The sequence below is a fragment of the Mobula hypostoma genome, chromosome 11 (genome assembly GCF_963921235.1).
Source record: "Mobula hypostoma chromosome 11, sMobHyp1.1, whole genome shotgun sequence".
In the NCBI taxonomy this organism is placed as follows: domain Eukaryota; kingdom Metazoa; phylum Chordata; class Chondrichthyes; order Myliobatiformes; family Myliobatidae; genus Mobula; species Mobula hypostoma.
Window position 1 is genome coordinate 114864147 of NC_086107.1, and position 23825 is coordinate 114887971.

A 23825-nucleotide genomic window follows, 5' to 3' on the forward strand; every position below is an offset into this window, starting at 1 on the left:
ATTTTTCTGTCTGATCTCCAGGTTAATGACAGTTTGTAAGTTAATTATAGATAGTGCTTGTGCTATGTTCTATTTATTGAGAACTATCTGTAAACAAACTTTTACCCAAGACAGCTACCCATATCTTGTCACTATGTTCATCTCTTACATTTCTGTAATAGGCAGAACAGAAAGGGACCCTGTGGCCCAATTCGTCCATGCCAGTCGACCTAGATTGCCCATTTGTCCGCTTTGGTCCGTATTCCCCAAAATCTTTCCTGTCCAAGTTCCTTTTAAATGTTGTTAATGTACCCATCTCTAACCACTTCCTCTTGCAGCTCATCCCACCTGCGTGAAAAAGTTTCCCTTTAGATCCCGATTAAATCTCTCCCCTCTCACCTTTAACTTGTGCTCTCTGTTTCTTGATTTTCCAACAGTGGAGGAGGAAGATTGTATGCATTCACCCTACCTGTGCCCCTCGTGGGTTTATTCATCTCTGTAAGGTGTCTTCTCACTCTCCTAAATTCTGAGTTCCAACCTGCTCAGCCTTTCTCCATATCTCAGCCCTTTGAGTTCCGGCAACATCCTTGTAAGTCTCCTCTGTACTCTTACCAGCATCGTGGCATCTTTCCTATAGCAGGATGACCAAAACTGAATGCATTACCCCAAATGTTGCCTCACCAACGTCTTGTACAACTGCAGCATAAATTCCAACTCCTGTACTCGGTGTCCTGATTGACGAAGATCAGCGTGTCATACACCACCTTCTCTCAGATCTTCACATGACCTACAGATTGTCATTATGGTGGAAAGGATGCAGGAAACATTCGCCAGGGTGGTAACGGGAGATGAGGACATGAATTATAAGGAGAGACGAGGTCTGGTTCTCCTGTACTGAAAGGTGCTGAGCAGTGACCTTATAGAGTTTTTTAAATCAGGGTCGTGAATAATGTTAATGGAGACGATCACCCTCCCCACAGTCGGGGAATTGGGCCTTCATCATTTTTTCCTTATAGCTCATGACATGACCCTAATTCAGACAGCATCCTGGTGAACTCGTCTTGCACCCTGTCTGAAGCCTTCACACCCTTGCTGTAATGGGACGACCGGAATTTAATGCAATTCTCCAGATGTCTTTTCAATCTGTGACCCCTCAGCTGTAAACCTCAACACTTCCAGTACTAAACATTCCAGCCTGTGGTGGGAAAGATAACAGCTCCCAAACTATGCTTCTCATAATCTTACAAACCTCCATCAGGTTTTCCCTCAGCTTTTGCCACTCCAGAAACAACCACTTGTAATCCATATACCGTTGCAGCAGGTGGTCGAATGGCCGAGGTGAAGGACATATGCTTCTGTGTATGTGTGTTTGCGATCAGCAGGGATCAGTTCCACGATGTTGCAGTGGTGTAGACTTGGTGGGGAAGTCTTGAAAACTTAACTAGAGTTAATAGCTCTTCCCTTCTCTCTCTGCAGCTGCTCCCACCGTGACGCGGCTGGTGGTCTCTGGGGCTGGACCAGCAGAGAAGGAAGACACAGAGCTGCCCACCCTACGGCCAGTGTGTGCCGCACCCCCTGCTCCCGCTCCCGCCCAGCCGATTGCATCTACCTCATTGGCGGCGCTGAGACCAAGGCGACAGGTGGCCCAGCTCGCCAAGTCTCCCTATCGACTGGTAAGTAGCTGCACTCTCAGTCATTTCCCATTTCGGCCGTCGAAGTGTGGCCGCCAGGACTGCCCTCAGCTGTATTTCCTATGTCAACAGTCACAATATGGCTGCTGGGACTGGTTAAATATCCCCCTCCCCCCACTCCCCCGTCAGCTGTTGTTTTCTATGTCAATAGTCATGATATGGCTGCCAAACCTGCTTAAAGAGACCCACCCTCAGCTTTGATTTTCTATGTCGGTCACAATGTGGCTGTCAGGAATGCCCCCCCCCCCCCCCCCCAGCTGTGATTCCTATGTCAACCATCACAATATGGCTGCTGGGCAGGTTAAAGAGACCTATCTAGGGGATCAAAGTAGGCTATGGGTAGAGAGTGGATCAGTGGGATTAGGTTAGGGACTGACACATGGATGTTGTGAGAGAGCAGGTCAGTGGGATTAGTTTGGGAACTGATACGGAGCTACGGGGAGAGAGCAGGGCAGTGGGATTAGTTTGGGATTGATACACAACTCTACCCCCTAACCACACTGATCCCCTCCCACCTGTACAGGAGTCGCTTGAACAGAAGAGGCTCCAGCATCGGAAGGAACGACTGGAGCGAATCCACGCACTGAACGAGCGTCGCTGCTCCATGTGTCCTGTCTATGGCACCGAGCTCCTGCGGCTCTGCAATCTTACCACCCATGGGCCCCCTCCTCAAGCCCCGACCGAGGAGGGGAGTGGTGGGGCGGATCGCTGGCGGGGACTGGGCTACGCCCACTGTCTGGCAGCACAAACAGGGCAGGAAAAGCGGGGTCCTGAGGCGTACTGGAGGACCACGTCAGCGCTGGACAGAGCTGTACGCAACCCTGAGGAGAGGATCGAGCAACTGGGGGACGTCATCGATAGGTGGGTGTGGGGTGGTGGGAGGGAGCCTCACTCTATGTCTGAACCTGATGTCTGTGATGGGACAGTGTGGAGGGAGCTTCACTCTGTGTCTGACCCCAGGAGTATGTAATGAGACAGTATGGAGGGAGGTTCGCCTTCTCTGATCTCGGGAGTTTGTAATTGGACAGTATGGAGGGAGGCTCACCCTGTGTCTGACCCTGGGAGTGTGTGATGGGATAATATGAAGGGAGCTTCACTCTGTGCCTGACCCTGGGGGTGGGGGTTGGGGTGGTGTATGATGGGCGGAGTGGAGGGAGTCCAACTCTCTGCCTGTCCTGATCCGCAGGTTCATCTTCGTTATACCTCCCGTGGAGGCCCCACCCATCCGGATGCACGTCTCCCACCCTCCCCCCTCGGACCATCACCGGCAACTGCTTCTTGCTGAGAGCCTGCACCAGAAGCTCGCCCCTCGTACTGCTCGGCTTCACCGCATCATCTCCAACATGAGAACGCAGTTCCCCGACCTCCGTCTTATTCAGTACGACTGCGGTGAGTGGTGTTCTGTTGTGAATGCTCCTGAATGGGAGGGGTTTGAGGAGAACTCTGAGTCTCGAAAGTTGAGTTGTTCATGGTGTACTCGAGGATTCCTCGGGAATGGGCCCTGGTCCATAAGAGCAGAATTACGTCATTTGGTTGATATCATCTGCTCCCCTGTTTGATCATGGCTGATATATTTTCTCTCTCAACTGCATTCCCCTGCCTTCTTCCCATGACCTTTCTAGTCCTTACTAATCACAAACCTATTAAGCTCTGCCTTAGATATACCCAATGACTTGGCCCCCACAGGCATCTGAGAGAAATTAATTCCACAGATTCACCAACCTCTGGCTAAAGAAATTCCTCCTCATCTCTGTTCTAAAGTAATGCCCTTCTATTCTGTGGCTGTGCTTTCTGGTACTACACTATAGGAAGCATTGTCTCCATGTCCACTCTATCCATGACTTTGAATATTTGGTAGGTTTCATTGAGATTTCACCTCTTCCCCCCTGCCCCCCCAGTAATATTTTGTAACTCACAAAAAAACTAATTGAAAGGAAAAGAGCGAGCCAATTTGTTTTACTTTAATGAGGTATCTGCATATTACATAGTGGCATGATGATGTATACCATTTACGTACTTTTACATATAACTCATTTATTATGTAAACAAGAATGCTTAAACAATGTATTTACAATATTACTCAAATGTTATTGAAATGTAAAATACACAACACCCCATCATATTTCTAATCATCAGCAAGTTTTGGCCCAGAGCCATCAAACGGGGATAAAGTCTGAACCACCTGTGGACATTTTCCATTGCTAGCTCATCCTTTCTTGGATATGGGGCCCAAGACTAATCTCAATACCCCAAATACTGTCTGACTAATAAGTTATAAAGTCTCAGCATTACGTCCTTTCTTTTATATGGGGCCGTTAAAAAGTATTCAGCTGCCAACCCTTTGTTCACATAAATGAATATTACAAGAAAATTGATGTCCTTGAGTGGCCCAGAGTCCTGACCTTAACCCGATTGAACATCTCTGGCAAGACCTCAAGACTGCTGTCCACCACTGGTCCCAACTAACCTGGTACAGCTTGAGTGATTTTTTTTTACAAGGAATGGGAAAATCTTGCTCTGTCAAGTTGTGCAAAGCTAATAGAGACTTAGCCAAAAAGACTACTGGCTGTAGTATACAAAGTGCTGGAGAAACTCAGCGGGCCAGGCAGCATCTATGAAAAAGAGTAAACATTGGAGGTTTGGGCCGAGACCCTTCTGTTTACTCTTTTCCATAGATGCTGCCTGACCTGCTGAGTTCCTCCAGCGTTTGTGTGTTGCTTTGGATTTCCAGCATCTGTGGATTTTTATGACAGTGAGTTACTGTCTGTAATACCTGTGAGAGGTGGTTCAGTTACGTACCGAGCAACGGGGGATGAATACTATTGAACTGCTGACATTCCAGTTTTTGCTTTACAATTTTCTCTTTTTTGGGGGGGGGGGGCTCCTGTTTTTTTTAAAAAAGCATGTAATTCACAACTAAAAAATCTCAAGTATATTGATCAAAATCCCTGGTTGTAATACTAATTTATGTGAACAGAGGTATGGGGGCCAGATATTTCTACACACTTTTCTAGTCTTTTGCAAATAAATAATGCAACAGAGGAATGACCAGGTAGGTTCATGGGCCGTTGAGAAATCTGATGGCAGAGGGGAAGGGGCTGTTCCTGAATCTGCTGAGCGTGGGATTTCAGACTGCTCTCCCTCCCCTCATGGCGGTAATGAGAGGGAGCATGGCCTGGATAGTGAGGGACCTTAGGGATGGATGCAGCCTTCTTGGAGGCACCAGCTCTTGAAGATGTTGTCCTTGGTGGGGAGGGTTGTGCCCATGATGGAGCTGGCTGAGACTACAACTCTCTGTGGCCTCTTGTGATCTTGCATGTCAGAGCAGCTGCTGAGATGCCCACCTGTTTGAGTGTAATCTGCACTGGCAGGAGGAAGGTACTGAGTATCCTGTGGCATCACAGGAACTATTGAGCACCAAATTTGGGGAAAGGGCACCTGTTCTGGGAGGCTGGGTTGGCAGGCGCTTAAACTAGCCCAGCTCATCAAAGTTAGATGCTTATAAGGCAAGATACAAACATGATACAAGCATAGAACAGCACAGTTTGGACCCTTCAGCTCATAATGTTGTGCTGACCTTTATAAACCTACTCCACGATCAGCCATGTTCCTGCCTCTACCTGCAGTCCTGGCAGGTATGGAGATAGATAGATAGATATATGTGTGTGTGTGTGTGTGTATATATGTGTGTGTGTGTGTATGTGTATATATGTGTGTGTGTGTGTATGTGTATATATGTGTGTGTGTGTGTATGTGTATATATATATGTGTGTGTGTGTGTGTATATATATATATAGAGAGAGAGAGAGATAGATATAGATATACACACATACGTATATATAATCACACACATACTCACACTCACTCTGTCGTTTCCCCCCCCCCCAATTACATTACCATTTCTATTGTAAATGTTTTAGTAGCCATTTCTATCCTGAGAGCAAGGAGCTGGCTGTCTACTCAATCTATGTCTCTAATCTTCTTATACAGCTCTATCAAGTTGCCTGATCCTTAGAGAATTGCCCAACCTTTCATCATAGGACGTGCTTTCTAATCCGGACATCACACTAGTAAATTTCCTCTACACCTCCTCTGACGCTTCCACAGCCTTCCTATAATGAGGCAATCAGAAGTGAACACAATACTCCCAAGTGCGGTCTGACCAGTTTTATGGAGCTGAGCTGCCACATTACCTTGCAGCTCCTGAGCTCAATGGGGAGGGCCTTATTCACTTCCTCTTGGGCTGATGCAGAGGGGGATAAAACCCATCAGGTTGGATGTCCACAAGTCTTCTTCCTTGGGGTTGGGGATTCAAAAACAGACTCATACTGTGCAGCCTTTCCTTATAGATCATGTTCTTTGACTTCTATTAAATTCATGTTTCAGGATGGAACCGTGCCGCATGGTACAGCACAACATGATGTGCTGACTTTCATAAATTTACTCCATGATCTTTTCCCTCCTACACAGCCCAGAACCTTTCATTTTTCTTTCATGTGCGCAATAGTCTCCTAGATGTCCTTAATGTATCTGCTTCTACCGTCACAACCCACAATGTTTCAGGCATCCCCCACCTACCTCTTGACTTCCCTGCAGTTGCCTTAAATGCATGTCCTCTGACTCTAATTTGGAGACTGAGTGAATTTGTCACCTTGATTGGAGGAGTTTATTTACCCGGCGGGAGGGGGAGGAGGTGGGTGAGGCTGGGGTTGTTCTCCATGGAATGATGGCAAAGGTAGAATGGGTAGTCAGAATCTCGTCAAAGTCGAAACATGGTTTAAGTCAGGGTCAAGGTTTAGAGTAAGCTGAAAGGAGCTGTGCAAGGTCAGCATCACAGAGAGTGGTCGGTACCTGCAGAGCTTTGCCAGAGGTGGTGAAATCAGATACAATCACTACTTTTCAGAGGCATAAACAGACTTGTAAATTTGAGTGAGGGTAAAGAGGGGAGCCTTTTTTTGAGAGCCCAGGTACTGGGGAAAGGATTCTGCAGGTTTTGCCATAGGGTTGTGTAAAAGTCTGTCTGACTGTCCTCTGCTCCTGCACTCTTTCTTGTCTCTGTTGCTGCACTCCTCTAACCCTTCTGACCCCCATCCCCCCCACAGGGAAGCTGCAGGTCCTGGACCCCCTGCTGCGGCGGCTGAAGGCCGAGGGACACCGGGTGCTTCTCTTCACCCAGATGACGCGCATGCTGGACGTGCTGGAGCAGTTCCTCAACTTCCATGGCCACATCTACCTGCGGCTGGATGGTAGCACCAGGGTGGAGCAGCGCCAGGTGAGGGCAGCGCCCCCTGCGGGTCCTCCGGGGGCTTGTCGCCTGTCCCTGGGACCCGCGTGCTGTGCTTCGGGATCTTGCTGTGTTGTTCATACTTAGCAATGTTGGGTTAGAATGGACCGGACTGGAGTGGTGTAAATTGAGTTGGGGAGCTGTCTGTCTGTTTACTGGACTGCTGCAATGGTTTAGACTAGACCGGAGCGCTCATTCCAGGGACTGGATGGGAGCGGTCTATCCAAGGACTGGACTGGAGTCAGTAGTATGGCCTGGGTCTGACTGTGAGATTGTTTTCTCTCTCCCCCTCCCCCACCGCAGATCCTGATGGACCGCTTCAATGCCGACAAGCGCATCTTCTGCTTCATCCTCTCCACGCGGAGCGGCGGGGTGGGGGTGAATCTGACCGGGGCAGACACTGTGCTCTTCTACGACAGTGACTGGAACCCCACCATGGATGCCCAGGCCCAGGATCGGTGTCACCGCATCGGCCAGACCAGAGATGTCCACATCTACAGGTGTGAGGTCCGAGAGGGAGGGCAAAAAATGGGAGGCGCTGGAGTGCAGAGAGTGGAAGGGAGGGGATGAGGGTGGAGAGGAGGGGTGGGGGAGAAAGCATGTGCCGTTTGCTTCTTCCAGTGAACTTCTCTCTCCCTCCCACTCCAGGCTGATAAGTGACCGTACCGTGGAGGAGAACATCTTGAAGAAGGCCAACCAGAAGCGGATGCTGGGGGACCTAGCCATCGAAGGGGGCAACTTCACCACTGCCTTCTTCAAGGAGGTAAACAGAGGGTGGGGGCAGAGGCAACTGACATCTGGGGTTTGGCATGCAAAGCGCCGGAAAATCCGTTTTCTGGTTTCGGTCCAGGTGAAGGGTCTTGACCCGGAATATCAACTGTCCATTCCCCCTGCCGCAGATGCTTTGTGCAGCTGCAGCCTCTCTTCCTACAGTTGTCAGGGGAGAATCCTGGATCCCTTCATAATTCGGGACAGTAGAGTTAGATAAATTTGTATCAGACTGAAGAAAGCACTTTGCACACTTGTCTACGTTGGTCGAGAGCTCTGAATATTAGTGTTACAGCTATACAAGATGTTGGGGAGGCTTCGGGCAGACTGTTGTCTGCAGTTCTGCTCAACCCTGTTACAAACCAGGTGCAGAAAAGATTCGCTAGGATGTTGCTGGGACTTGAGGGCTTAAATTACAAGCATTAGAAGAGTGTAATATAGGCCTCAAGGCCCATGATGTGCAGACTTTTTAACCTACAAGATCAGTGTAACACTTTCCCTCCTGCATAGCCCCCTATTTTCCCCTAGGAGAGACTGGACAGGCCGAGGGGTGACCTCCTCGACATTTACGGCGTTGATAATGGTGTATTATTGTCGTGTCTACCAAGATTCAGTGAAACATTCATCTTACATACTGAAGAGTAGACAGAGTCCACGGAGGAGAGGCTGGTTTCCGCGATGTTCTGAGGTGTGTCCACAGCCCTCTGCAGTGTCTTGTCACCGGCAGGGCAGGTACTAGAAAAGTGGATGCTTATAGTCTTTTCCCCGGGGTGGGGAGTCCAAAACCAGAAGGTACTGGTTTTAAGGTGAGAGGTGAAAAGATTTGAAAGGAACCTGAGTGGCAAATATTTCATCAAAAGAGTGGTGGGCAGATAGAACGAGATGCCAGAAGAATTAACATGTTTAAAAAGAATGGTGCAGTATTATTGTCGTGCGTATCAAGATAGAGTGGAAAAGCTTTTCTTTTGGAGCTTGTCACTGTCGCCAGATGGTTACATACGTAGAAAAGGAAAATCGATTGCAAAGTAAAATGTGTTACGTACCCCGTAACTGGGTTGCCAAACCAGCAGAAATGGAACACTCGGAGTATGTGATTACTAGGAACTAATAAAGTTTTATTAAAGAAATAAGTAATACAGTACACTAATCATAAGGATATAATTGTAACAGGTTAGCAATGATAATACACACATACAGACAGAACTAGGGTAATAGGAATCAACCAAGCTGTATCGCAGTCTAGGGGTAAAATGATCAGTCTTAAGTGAAGCAGAGTTCAGCTCAGTTTAGTGCAGTTCGAAGTAATCACTGTTGTACCGTTGGAGAGAGAGAGAGAGAGATGCAGTTGGTTTCAGGCAGACCTTTTGATGTCTTCTAATCCCGCTGTGGTCACCGACTGTGACCCCTCCGTTCCAGATACGATCGTTCTTCCGTGGTGAACCTGGCACCCAGGCAAGGGCGGACACACACCCCAGGTTCCCACTGATCGTATCTTTACACCCCGTGAGCCTCTGACCAATTCCTGCGAACCAGTCCTCCAAACTTCCACCAACTTGTGGGGGCACACTGCTCTTTCCAGGGTCTCGTGGCATGTCGTGCCTTAGCAAACCTCTTTTTATCCCCCTGCTGGCGTATCACCTGTCCATCAAACTTCAAACAGTTCAGGTTCAAAGCAAACGGTCTGTCAATATCTGAATTGTGTTTCTTTCTCGTTAATCTCTCTCTTCTCTCTAATTAGCATTTTGAATGTTTCTCCATTGTCTTCCGTTATCTCTCTTATTAGCGTCATCCGTCCGGTAGCTCTGCTTGGCGTCACACATGATAAATGTTACAGAGAAAGTGCAGTACTGGCAGGCAGTAAGGTGCGAGGGCCATGATGAGGTAGATTGGGAGGTACAGAAATCACAAACATGAGAAAGTCTGCGAATGCTGAAAATCCAAGCAACATACACAAAGTGCTGGAGGATCTCAGCAGGCCAGGCAGTGCCAAAGACAGTTCAGGCCGAGACCCTTCGGCAGAACTCAGTCTGCAGTATTGACTGTAATTTTTTTCGCAGACGTTGCCTGGCCTAAATTCGTCCGGCATTTTCTGTTTGTTGCTTGGGAAGTAAAGAGTTCATCTGATTGTACGAAGACTGTTCAGTAGTAGTCTTATGAGAGCAGGGTAACACCTGTACTTGATCCTGGTGGGATGTGCTTTCAGGCTTTTTTATCTTCTGGATGATGAATCTGAGAAAGTCCAAGTGTTTGGGGTTGTGATTATGCCAACTTCTTTACTGAGGCAGCAGGGAATGTAGACGGAGTCCATGGAGAGGAGGCTGGTTTCCTTGAAGTGCTGAGCTGTGTCATAACACTCTGCAGTTTATTGCAGTCATGGAAAGAATAGGCCCTGATGTGTTGGATAAGATGCTTTTTATGGTTCTTCAATACAAATGGACACAAAACCTTTACAAGGTACTTGTGCAAGCACATGGATGTTTGTTGGCTGCCACCCTGTATGAGGGCTTTAAGGTTGCATCCTGCCTGGTTGTCTGTCTGTGGGGAAGATGGGAACCTCAGGGTTTGGCCATCTTGCAATTCAGGCCCCTCCTAGAGATGTTTCTCTCTGAGATGATTAACCACTTACTTCTGTTTCTTCCACCACAACCACCCCCTCCCCCCAGCAAACCATCCGAGAACTGTTTGACGTCCCGACAGAAGAGCCCCAGAAGGAGCCAGAGATGCCTCTGCCACCTCCTCTTCCCCCACCGCCCCCCACTCCCCGGCCAGAAGAGGAGGACTCCGTTTCGGCCAAGCAGACGCAAATCCTGGAACAGGTGAGGGGGTGGGGGAGAGTGATGTAGTGCTTTGGTTTGCGAAGTGCGAGCTTGGTGTCCTTTGTGCCTGGCAGTCTACAGAGACTGCCTCCCCCCACCCCACTCACTTCTGATTGGTGTACGTTGGGTGCCATGGTAGCGTGGTGCGATTACAACTCACAGAGTTTCGGAGTCAGCGCTCAATGCTAGTACTGCGTCTAAGTTTGTAACTTCTCCCCGTATCCATGTGGGTTTCCTCCCACGGTTGACCTGCTGCCCGACCATACCATCTAATGAAGCAGTGTGGTAGTCTGCAGAGACTAGCTGACTTTCTGGCAGTTTACGCTATATAGTTAACTGGTGTGATGGTCTATAGAATCTGGTTGATATCCCCCAGTGGTATACATGTCTGGCTGGGGGAGCAGATTTATGGTATCACCTTGGCTGTCTAGTGTTTGGTTAATGAGTGCTGAGCGAGGGAGTGTGGGTGGGTTAGGATGTGTCTCTGTTTATCAAGCCCCACAACTTGGTGAGTCTGTCTCCCTGACCCCAGGCACTGGGCAGGGCAGAGGACGAGGAGGACATGCGTGCGGCTTCGCTGGCCAAAGCGGAGCAGGTGGCGGACCTGGCGGAGTTCAATGAGAACATCCCTCTGGAGGGTGAGGAGGGGTCAGCCCGCGAAGAAGAGGAAGAGTTGTCCAAGGCCGAGCAGGAGATTGCCGCCCTGATGGAGCAGGTAATCCAAGGGGAGGGAGGAGAGAGGGATGGGGAGGTTGGGGGCTGGGGAGGAAGAGGGAAAAGAGTGAAGGTGTGTGGAAAGGATGAAGGGAGCTGGGGAGGGAGTGTGAAGGGGAGAGGATGTGGTAAAGTGGAGAAGAATTTGGGTGAGGATGTGTTGTGGGGAAGCTGAAGGAGAGGAGCTGTTCAAGGCTGAGCAAGGAAGTGGAGGAAAAGGGCAAAGAAGGAAGCAGGGGATGGGGAGGGAGAGGAGATACACAGTCACTGCCTCCTTGCACAGACTAACGGAGTCCCCTCTTCCCTCAGCTCACCCCCATCGAGCGCTACGCCATGAACTACCTGGAAGCCACGCTGGAAGACGTCAGCAGGGAGGAGTTGAAGCAGGCAGAGGTAGGCCCCTCTAGAGCCTTTCCCCAGCATGACAGGCAAATTATTACCATACAAGGAGCATTTGATAGCTCTGGGCATGTACCCCTTGGGGCTCTGAAGAACGATGAGAGGAATGTCATTGGTATCTATCGAATACTGAAAGATCTAGGTTGGTGGATATGCAGAAGGTTTTTCCAATAGTGGGAGTGGGCGCAGTCTCGGAAAAGGACATCCCATTAGGTCAGCAATCAGAGGAAATTTCTTTAGCCAGAGAGCAGTAAATCTGGAATTTATTGCCACAGATGACTGTGGGGTCCCTTTGGGTGTATTTAGTATGGAGGTTAATGCATTCTTGGTTAGTAAGGGTGTCAATGGTTACAGGGAGATGGCAGGAGAATGAGGTAGCAGACTCGATGGGCCAAATGGTCTATTCAGTTCTTGTATTGAGATCTTATGGATTATTTTTGTCCTATGTTCAAATCCATGTGCAGTGCAAAAACTTGAGAACCTGCAGCAACATCAGACACACGGCATCAGATGAGCAGCATCCACAAGAAAAACAGTCCATTGTAGTGCAGAGTGTTGAAGACTGAGGCAGTGATTAGGGTGGTTCACAAATCAAATGTTTGAAGGGAAGTAAACACAAGGAATTCTGCAGATGCTGGAAATTCAAGCAACGCACGTCAAAGTTGCTGGTGAACGCAGCAGGCCAGGCAGTATCTCTAGGAAGAGGTACAGTCGACGTTTCAGGCCGAGACCCTAACGAAGGGTCTCAGTTAGTCCTGACGAAGGGTCTCAGCCCGAAACGTCGACTGTACCTCTTCCTAGAGATGCTGCCTGGCCTGCTGCTTTCACCAGCAACTGTGATGTTTGAAGGGAAGTACCTATTCCTGAACCCGATGGATGGTATGGGTCCTCAGGCTTCTTAACTTACAGCCTGATGAGAGCTATGAGAAGACGGCATGGCCCAGATGGTGGGGGTCTTTGATAGTGGACATTGCCTTATTGAGTTATCAGCTCCCGTAGATACAACTGGTGGTAGAGTGGGTGATGTGAGGAATAATACAGGGGAACAGAGAGACACTCATCTTTAAGAATCATCTGATAGGACTCCCACTGACCAGTCTTCCCTTCTCCAACCCCCCTTCCCCTCTCCTTCCCTCCCCTTCCCCTCTCCTTCCCTCCCCTTCCCCTCTCCTTCCCTCCCCTTCCCCTCTCCTTCCCTCCCCTTCCCCTCTCCTTCCCTCCCCTTCCCCTCTCCATCATTCTCCCTCCTACCTCTCCTCCCCCCCACAGGAGCAGGTGGAAGCTGCCCGGAAGGACTTGCACCAGGCTCAGGACGAGAGCTGGAGCTGGGGGGACGGCGAAGAGGAGCCCCTCCCGTCCGAGGAGCCAACCAACCGGCGCCCGAGGAGGACCCGCCCACAGCCACCTCCCCGCCCCAGCACTCGTCTAAGCCGGCGACTGCGTGGATGCCGTGTCCCCGATGGGGAGGGCGAAGAGGTTCCACTGGCACTGCCTCCCCCTCCGCCCCTCCCTCCACCCCTGCCTTTTGAGGCCTCCACTACTCGTGACCTGCACATCCACATCAGCAGTGAGCTTCCTGAGCAGATCTTCGCTGAGGAGGCCGGGTCGGAGGTTTGGGGGAGTGATGGGGTCCGGCCTGTGTGTGATGGTTCCCACCCCACAGAGATGGGGGCCGCAGAGATGAGAGAGACGGGGACAGTCCAGGGACAGCTGGATACGGAGACAGAGACTGAGACCAGACTGGTACAGAAGGAGATGGGAGAGATAGAGACAGTCCCAGGACAGGTAGAGACAGCGACTGAGACCCGACGGGGACAGACTGAGACAGTCCCGGAACCTAGGGAGACCAGACAGACAGAGTTGGGACAGGCAAAGACAGAGAGAGTTCCAGGACGGATGGAGACAGGACCGAAAGAGGCAGAAACGCTCACTGGCCAGTTGGAGACAGAGACTGCCCTTGCAGATGGTCAAGCCTTGAGTGTTCCTGTTGCCATGGGTGAGATGTCAGTAACCGTGGAGCCAGCACTGGAGGGTCAGAGGTTGCAAGACAGCCCCTCTCTAGTTACCACGGACGCAGCAGGCCAAAGGTCACGCGAGCGCAAACCGGTGGCATTGCATACCATGGACGCAGAGCGTCGAAGATCAGGAGAGGGTGAACTGCAATCATCGGTTAGCATGGATGCAGAGGTTCGAAGTTCGAGAGAGGGTGACCGAAAGGAATCAATTACTGTGGATACGGGTGGAAGATCGGGTGATGTTGACCCACAGCCATTGGTTACCAAGGACACAGAGGGTCAAAAGTTGGGAGGGGACGACCCGGGTTCATCAGTTACTATGGACACCAAGGGTCAAAGGTCGGGAGGTGACCCAGGGACATTGGTAATAGTGAACACAGCGGTTCAAAGGTCGGAAAAGAATGACCCAGGGATATTGGTTGGCACAGAGATGGACCATCAGAAGTTGGGAGAAGGCAATCAAGAGACATTGGTCAACATGGAGGCGGAGGGTCAGAGGTCGAGGCCCACCAGTCCACAAGTTCTGGATGCTGCAGAGGGTGAAGATGAAGAGGAAGAGGAGGAGGACAAAGAAGTTGCACCACCTCCCCATCCTCCAATCAAGCGGCGGCGCCGGACAGCTGACCAGGCCCTAGTGAGGGAGGGGCTGCCGGCTAGTGAGGGGGCCCAACTCTCAGCCACCGTCCTGCGCCGGGTCCCTGGCCGAATCAACGTCATTGTCCGGCGACCTGAGCCCCGCCCCATCAAAGCTAAGCGCGTCCGCCTCTCTCCAGAGGTGGGCCAAGGAAAGGTAGAAGAGGCTTCCTCGGGTCCTCCACCACCAGCTGCCCCCACCCATCGTTCTACACGCCAGCGCCCTGGCGACCTCCTGCCCCCCCTCGAGAGACGCCGTTACCGGCCTCGAGGTCGTCAAGCTATCCGCTCTCCTCCCTCTCTTCCCCCACCTCCCTCTCTTCCCCCGCCTCCCTCTCTTCCCCCGCCTCCCTCTCTTCCCCCGCCCCCCACTCTTCCCCCGCCTCCCTCTCCTCCCCCGCCAGCCCCTCTTCCCACACCACCCCCTCCATCCACTCCTGCGCCACCCAGGAAGAGGGGCCGCCCCATCTCCTCCCGCTCTCCAGGTCCCCCACCCAAAGTCCGGATCCCTGGCCGAAGGGGGCGACCTCCCAAGAATCCCCAACTCCGCATCTCGTCCCTACCCTTCACCCCCCCTCCTCCTCCTCCGCCGCCTCCGCCACCTCCTCCCCCCACCCAACCCCGCCGGGGAAGGCCGCCTGGGAGAAAGTCCCGAGGCAGAGCACGGCCCTCGATACATCGTCCTCCTCCTCCTCCACCCCCTCCCCCACGCCGCAGGGGAAGACCCCCCTCTGTCAACCGGAGGGGCCGCCGGCCCAGGGCCTAATTCACTCCCTAACCACCAGCCCCCCCACCCCTCCCCCCCATCCTCGGACAACTGGGAGGCAGGAGACCATCCTCCTCCCAGTCCTCAGACCCCAGGGTGAAGGGTTTTGGAAATATCCCCTGTGATCTCCATCTCTCACACCCTCACTGCTTCCTGTTCCCCCTTTTCTTCCACTTCTCTCTCCTTACTCCTTCTCTCTGCCCTCTCTTCACTTCCTTCCCCCAACTTACTCTTTTTCCTTCCTTTCTCCCACTGAAACCCATAAGTGGATGTGCATGTGAACCCCCAACAGGAGCTTGTGAGGGGCAGGAGGGTGAGTCCCCCACCCCAGGGGACTCTCTCCTCGCCCGCATTACTGCCTGATGGATTGGGGTTGGGTTTACAGTATCTGTACCCAGGTTTCCACATGTGTGTGCGTGCCTGTCAGCCTGCTGGGATATGGACATGGGTTCTCCCAGCAGCTGGTGATTGGGTGCTCCAGACCCACTGACCAACATCCACCCATCCTTTTTAGGATGGGGGGGCGGAGGAATGCAGAGAGGGGAGGCACCCTCCCATTCCCTCCTCCTGCCTTGCTCTCCCTTCTCCCAGCAAGATGGGGACCAAACACTGCCCCTCCCTCCCCTGCGTTCTCCGATGATCTAGTTGTTCCAATTATGTTCAATGACATGATAAATTACAGATTACGACTGTGTCTTTCCTGTCCCCTTGTACAGCCAACTTGACTCCAGGGTAAACCCCTCCTCCCATCCCCGACTAGACGCTCCCTTATTGTACTATACATGTATCTTTTGAATAAAATCTATGCAAAGAATATTTTGTATGGAAAACGGAGACAAGTGTCCACCTGTGTGACAGAAATAAAGAGATATTAACAAAAATCTACAGCGCATGGGGATGTGCAAGGTGTTCTGAGGCTGTTATGGGGGTTCAACCAAGATCCAAAATACTGAACTTGCCTCCATGCTGTCCCAGCCAGTGTTATAAAAGAGTCCCATGACACTCCTGCATGCAGGCACAGAATGAAGCTCCCTCCATACTGTCCCATCACACATTCTTGAGTTGGACACACGGTGATGCACACTCCACACCATCCCTTCGCATGCTCCCATGGTCAGCTACAGAGTGAACCTCCCTCTGCATCATCTGTCACATTCCCAGCATCAAACAGTGAAGCTCTCTCCTTACAATCCTGTCATGGTCTTGGGGTCAGACACAGAAACTCCATGCACACTGTCCATTACACTTTGACACACTGCAGCTTGCAGCACAACATCCTGATAGACATCTGCAAACTTTGCCACAGAGCCATCAATATATTATCTGAATAATTGACAAAGAGCTGGATGGGTTGAGGAAAGTTTCCTGCATATATAGAAGACCTAACTAGAGCAGGTAATACTGAATTTAGTGATAAATTACATTAGTTTCAAGATAATTGTGGAAAGGGATAGGTCTGGTCCTCGGGTTGAGATTATAAATTGAAAAAAGGCCAAATCTGGTAAGTCGGTTGTTTCTGGTAGGGTGGAAGGCTTTCAAAAGTGAAAAATTGAGTACAGAGTTTGTATGTTTCTGTCAGAATAAAAGGCAAGAATAACAGGTTTAGGGACCCTTGATTTTCAAGCCATTGAGGCCCTGGTTAAGAAGGAGGAGATGCATAGAGGTACTGGAAGAGTGTGCTGTAGAAATGCAAGAGCCCACCCAGGGAAATCAGGAGGGCCAAAAGATGGCTGCTCTGGTAGACAAGGTGAAGGAGAATCCAAAGTATTTCTACAAATGTACTCGGGGCAAACGGATAGTAAAGCCATATTTGGTCCTTTTGTAGATGGGAGTGGTCACCTGTGCATGGAACCAAAAGAGATGGTGATCTGAAATGGACCTTTTGCACCTGTGCTCAGGAGCTGTACACAGGGTTTATAGAATGAGGGAAAACCAACCATAAGGTAATATATCTTGTACGGTTTACATGGGAGAAGATGCATGCTGTCTTGAGGCAATTTAGGGTGGATTTCACCTCAGGACCTGACAATGGGTCTCCTCACTTTGTGGGAGGTTGGTGCAGAAATTTCAGGGGCCTCAGCAGAACGTTCTTTGCCATGGGTGAGGATTGAGCAATAGCTAATGTTATGTTTTTTCTTAAGCAAGAAGCTCCGAGAAGACAGCAAATTCTAGGCTGGTGAGCCTGACTTTAGTGGTGGTAAGTTAATGGAAGGTATCCTAAGGGACTGCGTATATACACGTTTGGATAGACGGGAACTGATTAAGCACCGTCAGCATGGCTTTGTGTGATAGATGGTGTCTAACCAGTCCTGCGGAGATTTTTGGAACGGCTACTAGAAAATCTGATGAAGGAAAAGCAGTGGTTGGACTTCAGTGAGGCCTTTGACAAGGTCTCACATGGGAGGTTGATGAAGAAGTTTAAGTCACTGGCATTCATGATGTAAATTGGATTAAACATTGGTTTTATTGGAGAGGCCAGAGAGTGGTTGTAGATGATTGCCTTTCTGACTAGAGGCTTGTGGGTAGTGGTCATTGTCATTTATGTCAACGATCTGCATGATAATGCTATATACAGGGTCAATACGTTTGCGGGTGACACCAAGATTGGGAGCATAGTGAACGGGAAGGCTCTCAAAGCTGGCAGTGGATGTGGACCAGCTGGAAAAACAGTGAAGTATTGAGTGTAGAAGTTGTATGTTACATTGAAGTTGTGTAAGATGTTGGTGAGGTGTAATTTGGAGTACTGTGTGTAGATCTGGTCACATAGCTACAGGAAATCTGTAAGATTGAAAGAATACAGAGAAAATTTACAAAGGTGTGCCAGGACTGAGGTGTGGGGAAAGATTGAATAGGTTAGGGGTTAATACCCTGGTGCAAAGGAGAATGAGGGAGATTTAGATAGAGGTGTATTAAATTATGAGGGGTAGAAAATGCTTAAGGCAAGCAGACTTTTCCCACTGAGGTTTGTGAGATGAGAGCTGGATGTCATGGATTTAGTGTGAAAGGTGAAATATTTAAGGGGAACCCGAGGATGAATTTATTTACTCAAGGTGGCAAAAGAGCGGAGACTTAAGATCAAAAAATTTTCCCTCTCCTAGATGATCTGCTGTGCTCTATCTGCCCAAAGGGACTGGCTTTAAGGGGCTAATAACCCTCATTTGCCCCTTCTGTCAGTAGAAACAGTTGCTCCAGGCTTACTAGCTAAGCCACACATGAAGGCCAGGAGCTAGACTTGGTTGTTGGAGGCTATTTGAGGCACGCAACTTTTGGGTGTATTTAATAGGTAGTGGGAGATGGTCCTCATTATTACCCTGGCTATAACAACCTGAAGGAACCAATAAGAGTTGCAGAGTCCTTGAAAGTGAGTCCGTAGGTTGTGGAACCATGTCAGTGAAGTTATCCCCTCTGGTTCAAGAACCTGATGATTGGGGGGGGGGGCAGGAAGTGGGTGAATAACTTTTGAACCTGGTGGTGTGGGACCTGATGCTCCTGTATCAGCTCCCTAACGGCAGCAGCAAGAAGAGGGCTTGACCTGGGTTATCGATGCTGCTCTCTTGTCACAGCACTCCATGCAGATGTGCTCAATGCTGGGAAAGGCTTTACCTGTGATAGACTAGGCTGTATCACCTACTGTTAGACTCTTCCATTCAAGGGCATGTGTTTCCAATGATGCAGCCAATTACTATACTCTCCACATTATTTCTGTAAAGTCGGAAAAGTACAGCACAAAACAGGCCCTTTGATCCATCTAATCCGAGACAAAACCATTTAAACTGCCTATTCCCATTGACCTGCAACAGGACCATATCCCTACCAGTCTGATGGCGATCCAAAATTTTCTTAAATGTTGAAATTGAGCTCATGTGTGCTCTTTTAACCCTGTTTACATCTTTCCTGTAGGTAGGTGACCAAAACTACCCAATACTCTAAATTGGGTCTGACCATGAAAAACCCATCTCCTGTACTCAATAGATTTATGAAGGTCAATGTACCAAAAGATTTGTTTATGACCTTATCTACCTGTGCCACCACTTTCAATGAATCATGGACCTGTATTGCTAGCTACCTCTGTTCTACCACACTCCTCAGTGCACGACTGTTCACTCTATAAGATCTACTCCAGTTGTTCCTTCCGAAGTGCAAAACCCTGCACTTGTCTGCCTTAAATTCTATCTTCCATTTTCCAGCTGATGCAGAACCCTCTGCAAGCCATGATAGCCTTCCTCACTCTCTGCTACACTCCCAATCTTGGCGTCATTTGCAAATCTGCTGATCCAGTTAACCATATTTTCTAGATCATTGATATAGATGACGATTATCAAAGGAGCCAGCACTGCTAACGGCACACCACTAGTCACAGGCCTCCAGTCAGAGAGGCAACCTTCTACTACCATTCTCTTGCTTCTCCCACAAAGCCAGTGTCTAATCCAATATACCACCTCATCCTGAATGCTGAGCAACTGAACCTTCTTGACCAGCTTCCCAAGTGGGACTTCGTCAAATGCCTTGTAGAAAATATCCACTGCCTGGCCCTTATTCACTCTCCTGGTGACTTCCTTGGGGGAAAAAATCTATAGGAGTGGTTAAACACGACCTACGATGCATGAAGGAGGGGTAGAATGAAGAGTTGGGAAGGTGGTTGGTGAAACAAATACAGGACTGGGGGGGGGTTCTGATGAGGACAAGGCTATGGAAAGTAAAGGAGGAGGGGGAGGTAATGGGATAAGGTGAGAGAAAAATGGGAATGGTGAGGCAGAATGGGGGCGGGGGGGGGGAACATTACCAGAAGTTTAAGAAATCGATGTTCATGCCATCAGTTTGGAGTCTACCGTGATGGAATATATGGCCTTGCACCTCCACCCTAGTGCGGCCTGAACGTGACAGTAGAGGAGGCCGTGGACTATCATGGGGGAAGAGGAATTACAATAATCTCTGCCAACCATCCTTAATCAGGCCATGTTTATCCATACACTTGTATATCCAGTCCCTTGAAATACTTTCCAATAACTTTTCCATAACTGATGTCAGACTTACCGGCCTATAATTTCCTGGTTTATGTTTAGAGATTTTTTAAAAAACAGCGCAACAACACTGGCTATCCTTGAATTCTCTGGTACCTCTTCCTGTTACAAAGGATGCTTTGAATATCTCTGCTAGGATCCTAGCAATCTCTGCATTTGTCTCCCATACGGTCTAAGGGAAGATTTTGTCTGGCCCCAGGAATGTATCCACCTTGATTTTTGTCAGGGTAGCAAACAACTCTTCCATAATCGGTACAGGGTCTGTGAAGTTGATGCCGCTTTGCTTGACTTCAGTAGACACTTGTCCATTTCCCGAGTAAATACAGATGGAAATAATTCATTTAACATCTCTCCATCTGTTTTGGCACCATACATGGATTACCATTCTGGTCTTCCAGAGGGCCAATTTTGTCCCTTAAAATTCTTTTGCTCTGAATCTTGTCTGCTAGACGAAATTCATGCCTTCTTTTAGCCTTCCTGATTTCTTTCTTTCTTCGATGACTTCTCCGAGCTGCAGAGGGAGCCCTTGGGCTGTCTAAGCATGGAACCCAGAGATCTGAGGACAGCCAGCGAAAAAGTTCTCTCTTGCATGTTTTGGATGCGGCGGCTGTTTTTGAAGCTGTCAATGGGGATGGGAGGGAGGACCCCGTTGTCCTGTGTTCATCGTCTCCCCTGTAAGCACTCTGACTACTGTGGTACATATTCCTTTTCCCTGCCTATGTAAATGACGCCCTCCACTCCCTCTTGTGTCTATTAATGCCCTCCAGCCCCTAAGTGCCTCACTCTCTCTGTAACCACCTCCTTCCTATATATCTCTGGAAGCCCCTCCATCTCCTACTCACGTCCGCCCCAACTCCTGGATCCCTTCGCTCTGCCATTAGCTGCAGTGTCTTCACTCAATGACTACGCGTCCACCCCTCCTCTCCCGGGACAGCAAGGACCCAGGGATGGAGGGGCTGGTCGCTGAGGGGTCAAAGGGAATCCATTAATGGGGTGACCCTCAGTAAGTCCATTCGGGCCAGCAAGCTTCTGTTTCCGTTTTACCTTCCAACCCAACAGCCGTCGATTCACCCATCCACCTGGTTTGTCAGTGTTTTAATTACACAAATCACTGCACTAGGGGTATTGTCTGCAGTTCTGGTCACCCTGCTACAGGAAGGATTGGGTTAATTCAAAGTAATGTATTAGTGTCACCTGAGATTCGTTTTCTTGCGGGCATACTCAATAAATCCATAATGGGATAATAACCATAATAGAATCAATGAAAGATGGCACCAACTTGGGCATTCAACCAGTGTACAAAAGACTCCGGACTGTGAAAATACAGAAATGAAGGAATTGTAATAAATAAATATAAAGCATGTGAGATGAGAAGTCCGTGAAAGTGAGTCCATAGGTTTTGGGCACATTTCAGTGATGGGGCAAGTGAAGTTGACTACTTTGATTCAAGAGCCTGAAGACCGAGGGGTAATAACTGTTCCTGAAGCTGGTGGTGTGAGTTCTCAGGGTCCTATACCTTCTTCCTGGTCGCAGCAGCGGTGAGAAGAGAGTATGAGCTGGGTGCTGAGTGTCCCTGATGATAGATGCTACTTTCCTGCGACAATGCTTTGTGTAGATATGCTCAATGGTGGAGAGGGTTTTGCCCGTGATGGACTGGGCTATATCCACTACCTTTTGTAGGACTTTCTGTTCAAGGACTTCGGTGTTTTCATACCAGGCCGTGATATAACCAGTTAATATAATCTCCATTACACATCTATAGAAGTTTGTTAAAATTTTAAATGTCATGCCGAATCTTCACAAGCTCCTAAGGAAGCTTGAGGTAATAATCAGCTCCTTGGTCTTACTGACATTGTATGAGAAGTTGTTATGACAACACTCAGCCAGATTTTGAATCTCCCTCCTGTATGCTGATTCGTCTTAATGTTTGTTTCTATCTAATGGCAGTGGAACTGTGATTAGCCACACAGTCATAAGTATAGGGGCTAAGCACACAGCCTTGTGGTCCACCTGGGCTGATAGAGATCGTGGAGGGGACGTTGCCAATCCAAACTGACTGGGGTTTGCAAGTAAGGAAATCGAAGATCCAATTGCACAAGGATGTATTGAGGCCAGGGCCTTGAAGCTTGATTATTTTTGAGGGGATTATGGTATTGAATGGCGAGCTATAGTTGATAAAGAGCATTTTGATTTATGCATTTTTGTTGTCCAGATCTGAAGAGCCGATGAGATAGCATCTGATGTGGACCTGTTGCTCTGGTAGGCAAATTGGAGTAGATCCAAGTCGCTTCTCAAGCAGGAGTTGATATGTTTCATCACCACCCTCTCAAAACACTTCATTACTGAACGCTAGTCATTGAGGGGGGTTACCACCTTCTCCTTGGGCACTAGTATAATTGAAGCCTGCTTTTAGCAGGTGAGACTGCCGAAGTGAGATGTTAAACATCTCAGTGACCACTCCAGCCCGTTGATCAGCACAGGTCTCTAGTAATTGGCCAGGTACCCCGGCTGGGCCGGATGCTTTCCGTGGGTTCACCCGCCTGAGGACTCATCGTACGTCGGTTCGGTACTGAAATCGCAGAATCATTGGGGGTTGTGGAGTTCGTGATGGTCCCTCCATGTCAAAGACAGCATAGAGGACATTGAACTAATCTGGAAGTGAAGCCCTGTTGTCGCCTGTTTCGCTTGATTTAACTTTTTAAAGAGGTGTTAGCATTCAAGCCCTGCCAAAACAGTCTGGAATTGCCACTTCACCCGTGAGGTGACTTTACGGATTAGTGTGATACAGTTGGCGGTAGGACCCTGTGGAATTTTGTAGAACAGGAATGGTACACGCTTCCCTGAAAGCTCCGTCACGTGCGAACAGGGTCATTGCCCTTCATCAGTCAGGGCAATGGGTACAGGAGTAGGGACGAAATGTTACGGTTGTACCAGACACTGCTGGGGCCACACTTGGACCATGTTTGCAGTTCCGATTTCCCAGCTATATGAAGAGTGTGATTCAATGGAGGAGTAGAAACTATTCACGGGACAGGAAGGCTTGAGTGAAAGAGGCTGAGGTTTATAAAACCACGAAGATGGACCTTCATAGTCTTCCCCCAGGGTGGCACGAGAAGAGAAAGATTTTAAAGGGCAGATTTTTCACCCAGTGGGTGACGAGTACATATTACGATATGACTGACGTGGGTACAACTGCAACGTTTGAAAGACGTTCGGAAAAGTTCCCTAATGACGGGACACAGAGGAAAACAAAATTAACACGGGCAAGTTCGATCTGTGAAAGCACAGACTTGAAGGGCTGAAAGGCCCGTTTCTATGCTGTACAACACAGTGACTCAACTTCGATTCTCGCTCTTTCCCAGGGATAGACCGTTGGGGGGGGGGGGGGACTGAATATCAGTAAACTTCCAGTCTGAAGCGGTGCGGGGTTAGTCCTCTTGGTCCCCGCTAGAACTGTCGCATGGCGGGGAACCCTCTTAGTCCTAGTAGTCTCGTTTCTACAGCCTGCTGACCCTTTCCCGTCCTATTTCGACAGCCCGGTGATCCGCTGTCGTCCCATTGCAGTTCAGTTTCCACGGGACGATTTGTTCCCGTCCCTTTGCAACAGCCTTAGATCCCGCTGTCCTCAGCAGAGCCTCCGCCCTGCGCTGGTGTGTCAGCCAGACGGACAACCTGTGAGGCCGCAAACACAAGGAAATCTGCAGATGCTGGAATTTCAAGCAACACACATAAAAGTTGC

At 49.4% G+C, this 23825-nt stretch overlaps 1 protein-coding gene across 1 annotated transcript in view; it reads left to right on the forward strand.

The window, feature by feature from the left end:
* srcap (Snf2-related CREBBP activator protein) overlaps positions 1–15960 on the forward strand; it is a 70471-nt gene extending 54511 nt beyond the window's left edge. Inside the window, exons 25-34 of the mRNA XM_063062973.1 lie at positions 1456–1652; positions 2194–2531; positions 2857–3059; positions 6773–6942; positions 7258–7454; positions 7603–7717; positions 10386–10538; positions 11071–11253; positions 11562–11645; positions 12921–15960. Of these exons, the coding sequence (XP_062919043.1) occupies positions 1456–1652; positions 2194–2531; positions 2857–3059; positions 6773–6942; positions 7258–7454; positions 7603–7717; positions 10386–10538; positions 11071–11253; positions 11562–11645; positions 12921–15065 (3785 nt within the window). The 3' untranslated portion in view covers positions 15066–15960. The remainder of the gene's footprint in view (positions 1–1455; positions 1653–2193; positions 2532–2856; positions 3060–6772; positions 6943–7257; positions 7455–7602; positions 7718–10385; positions 10539–11070; positions 11254–11561; positions 11646–12920) is intronic.
* Positions 15961–23825: the final 7865 nt, after the last annotated feature.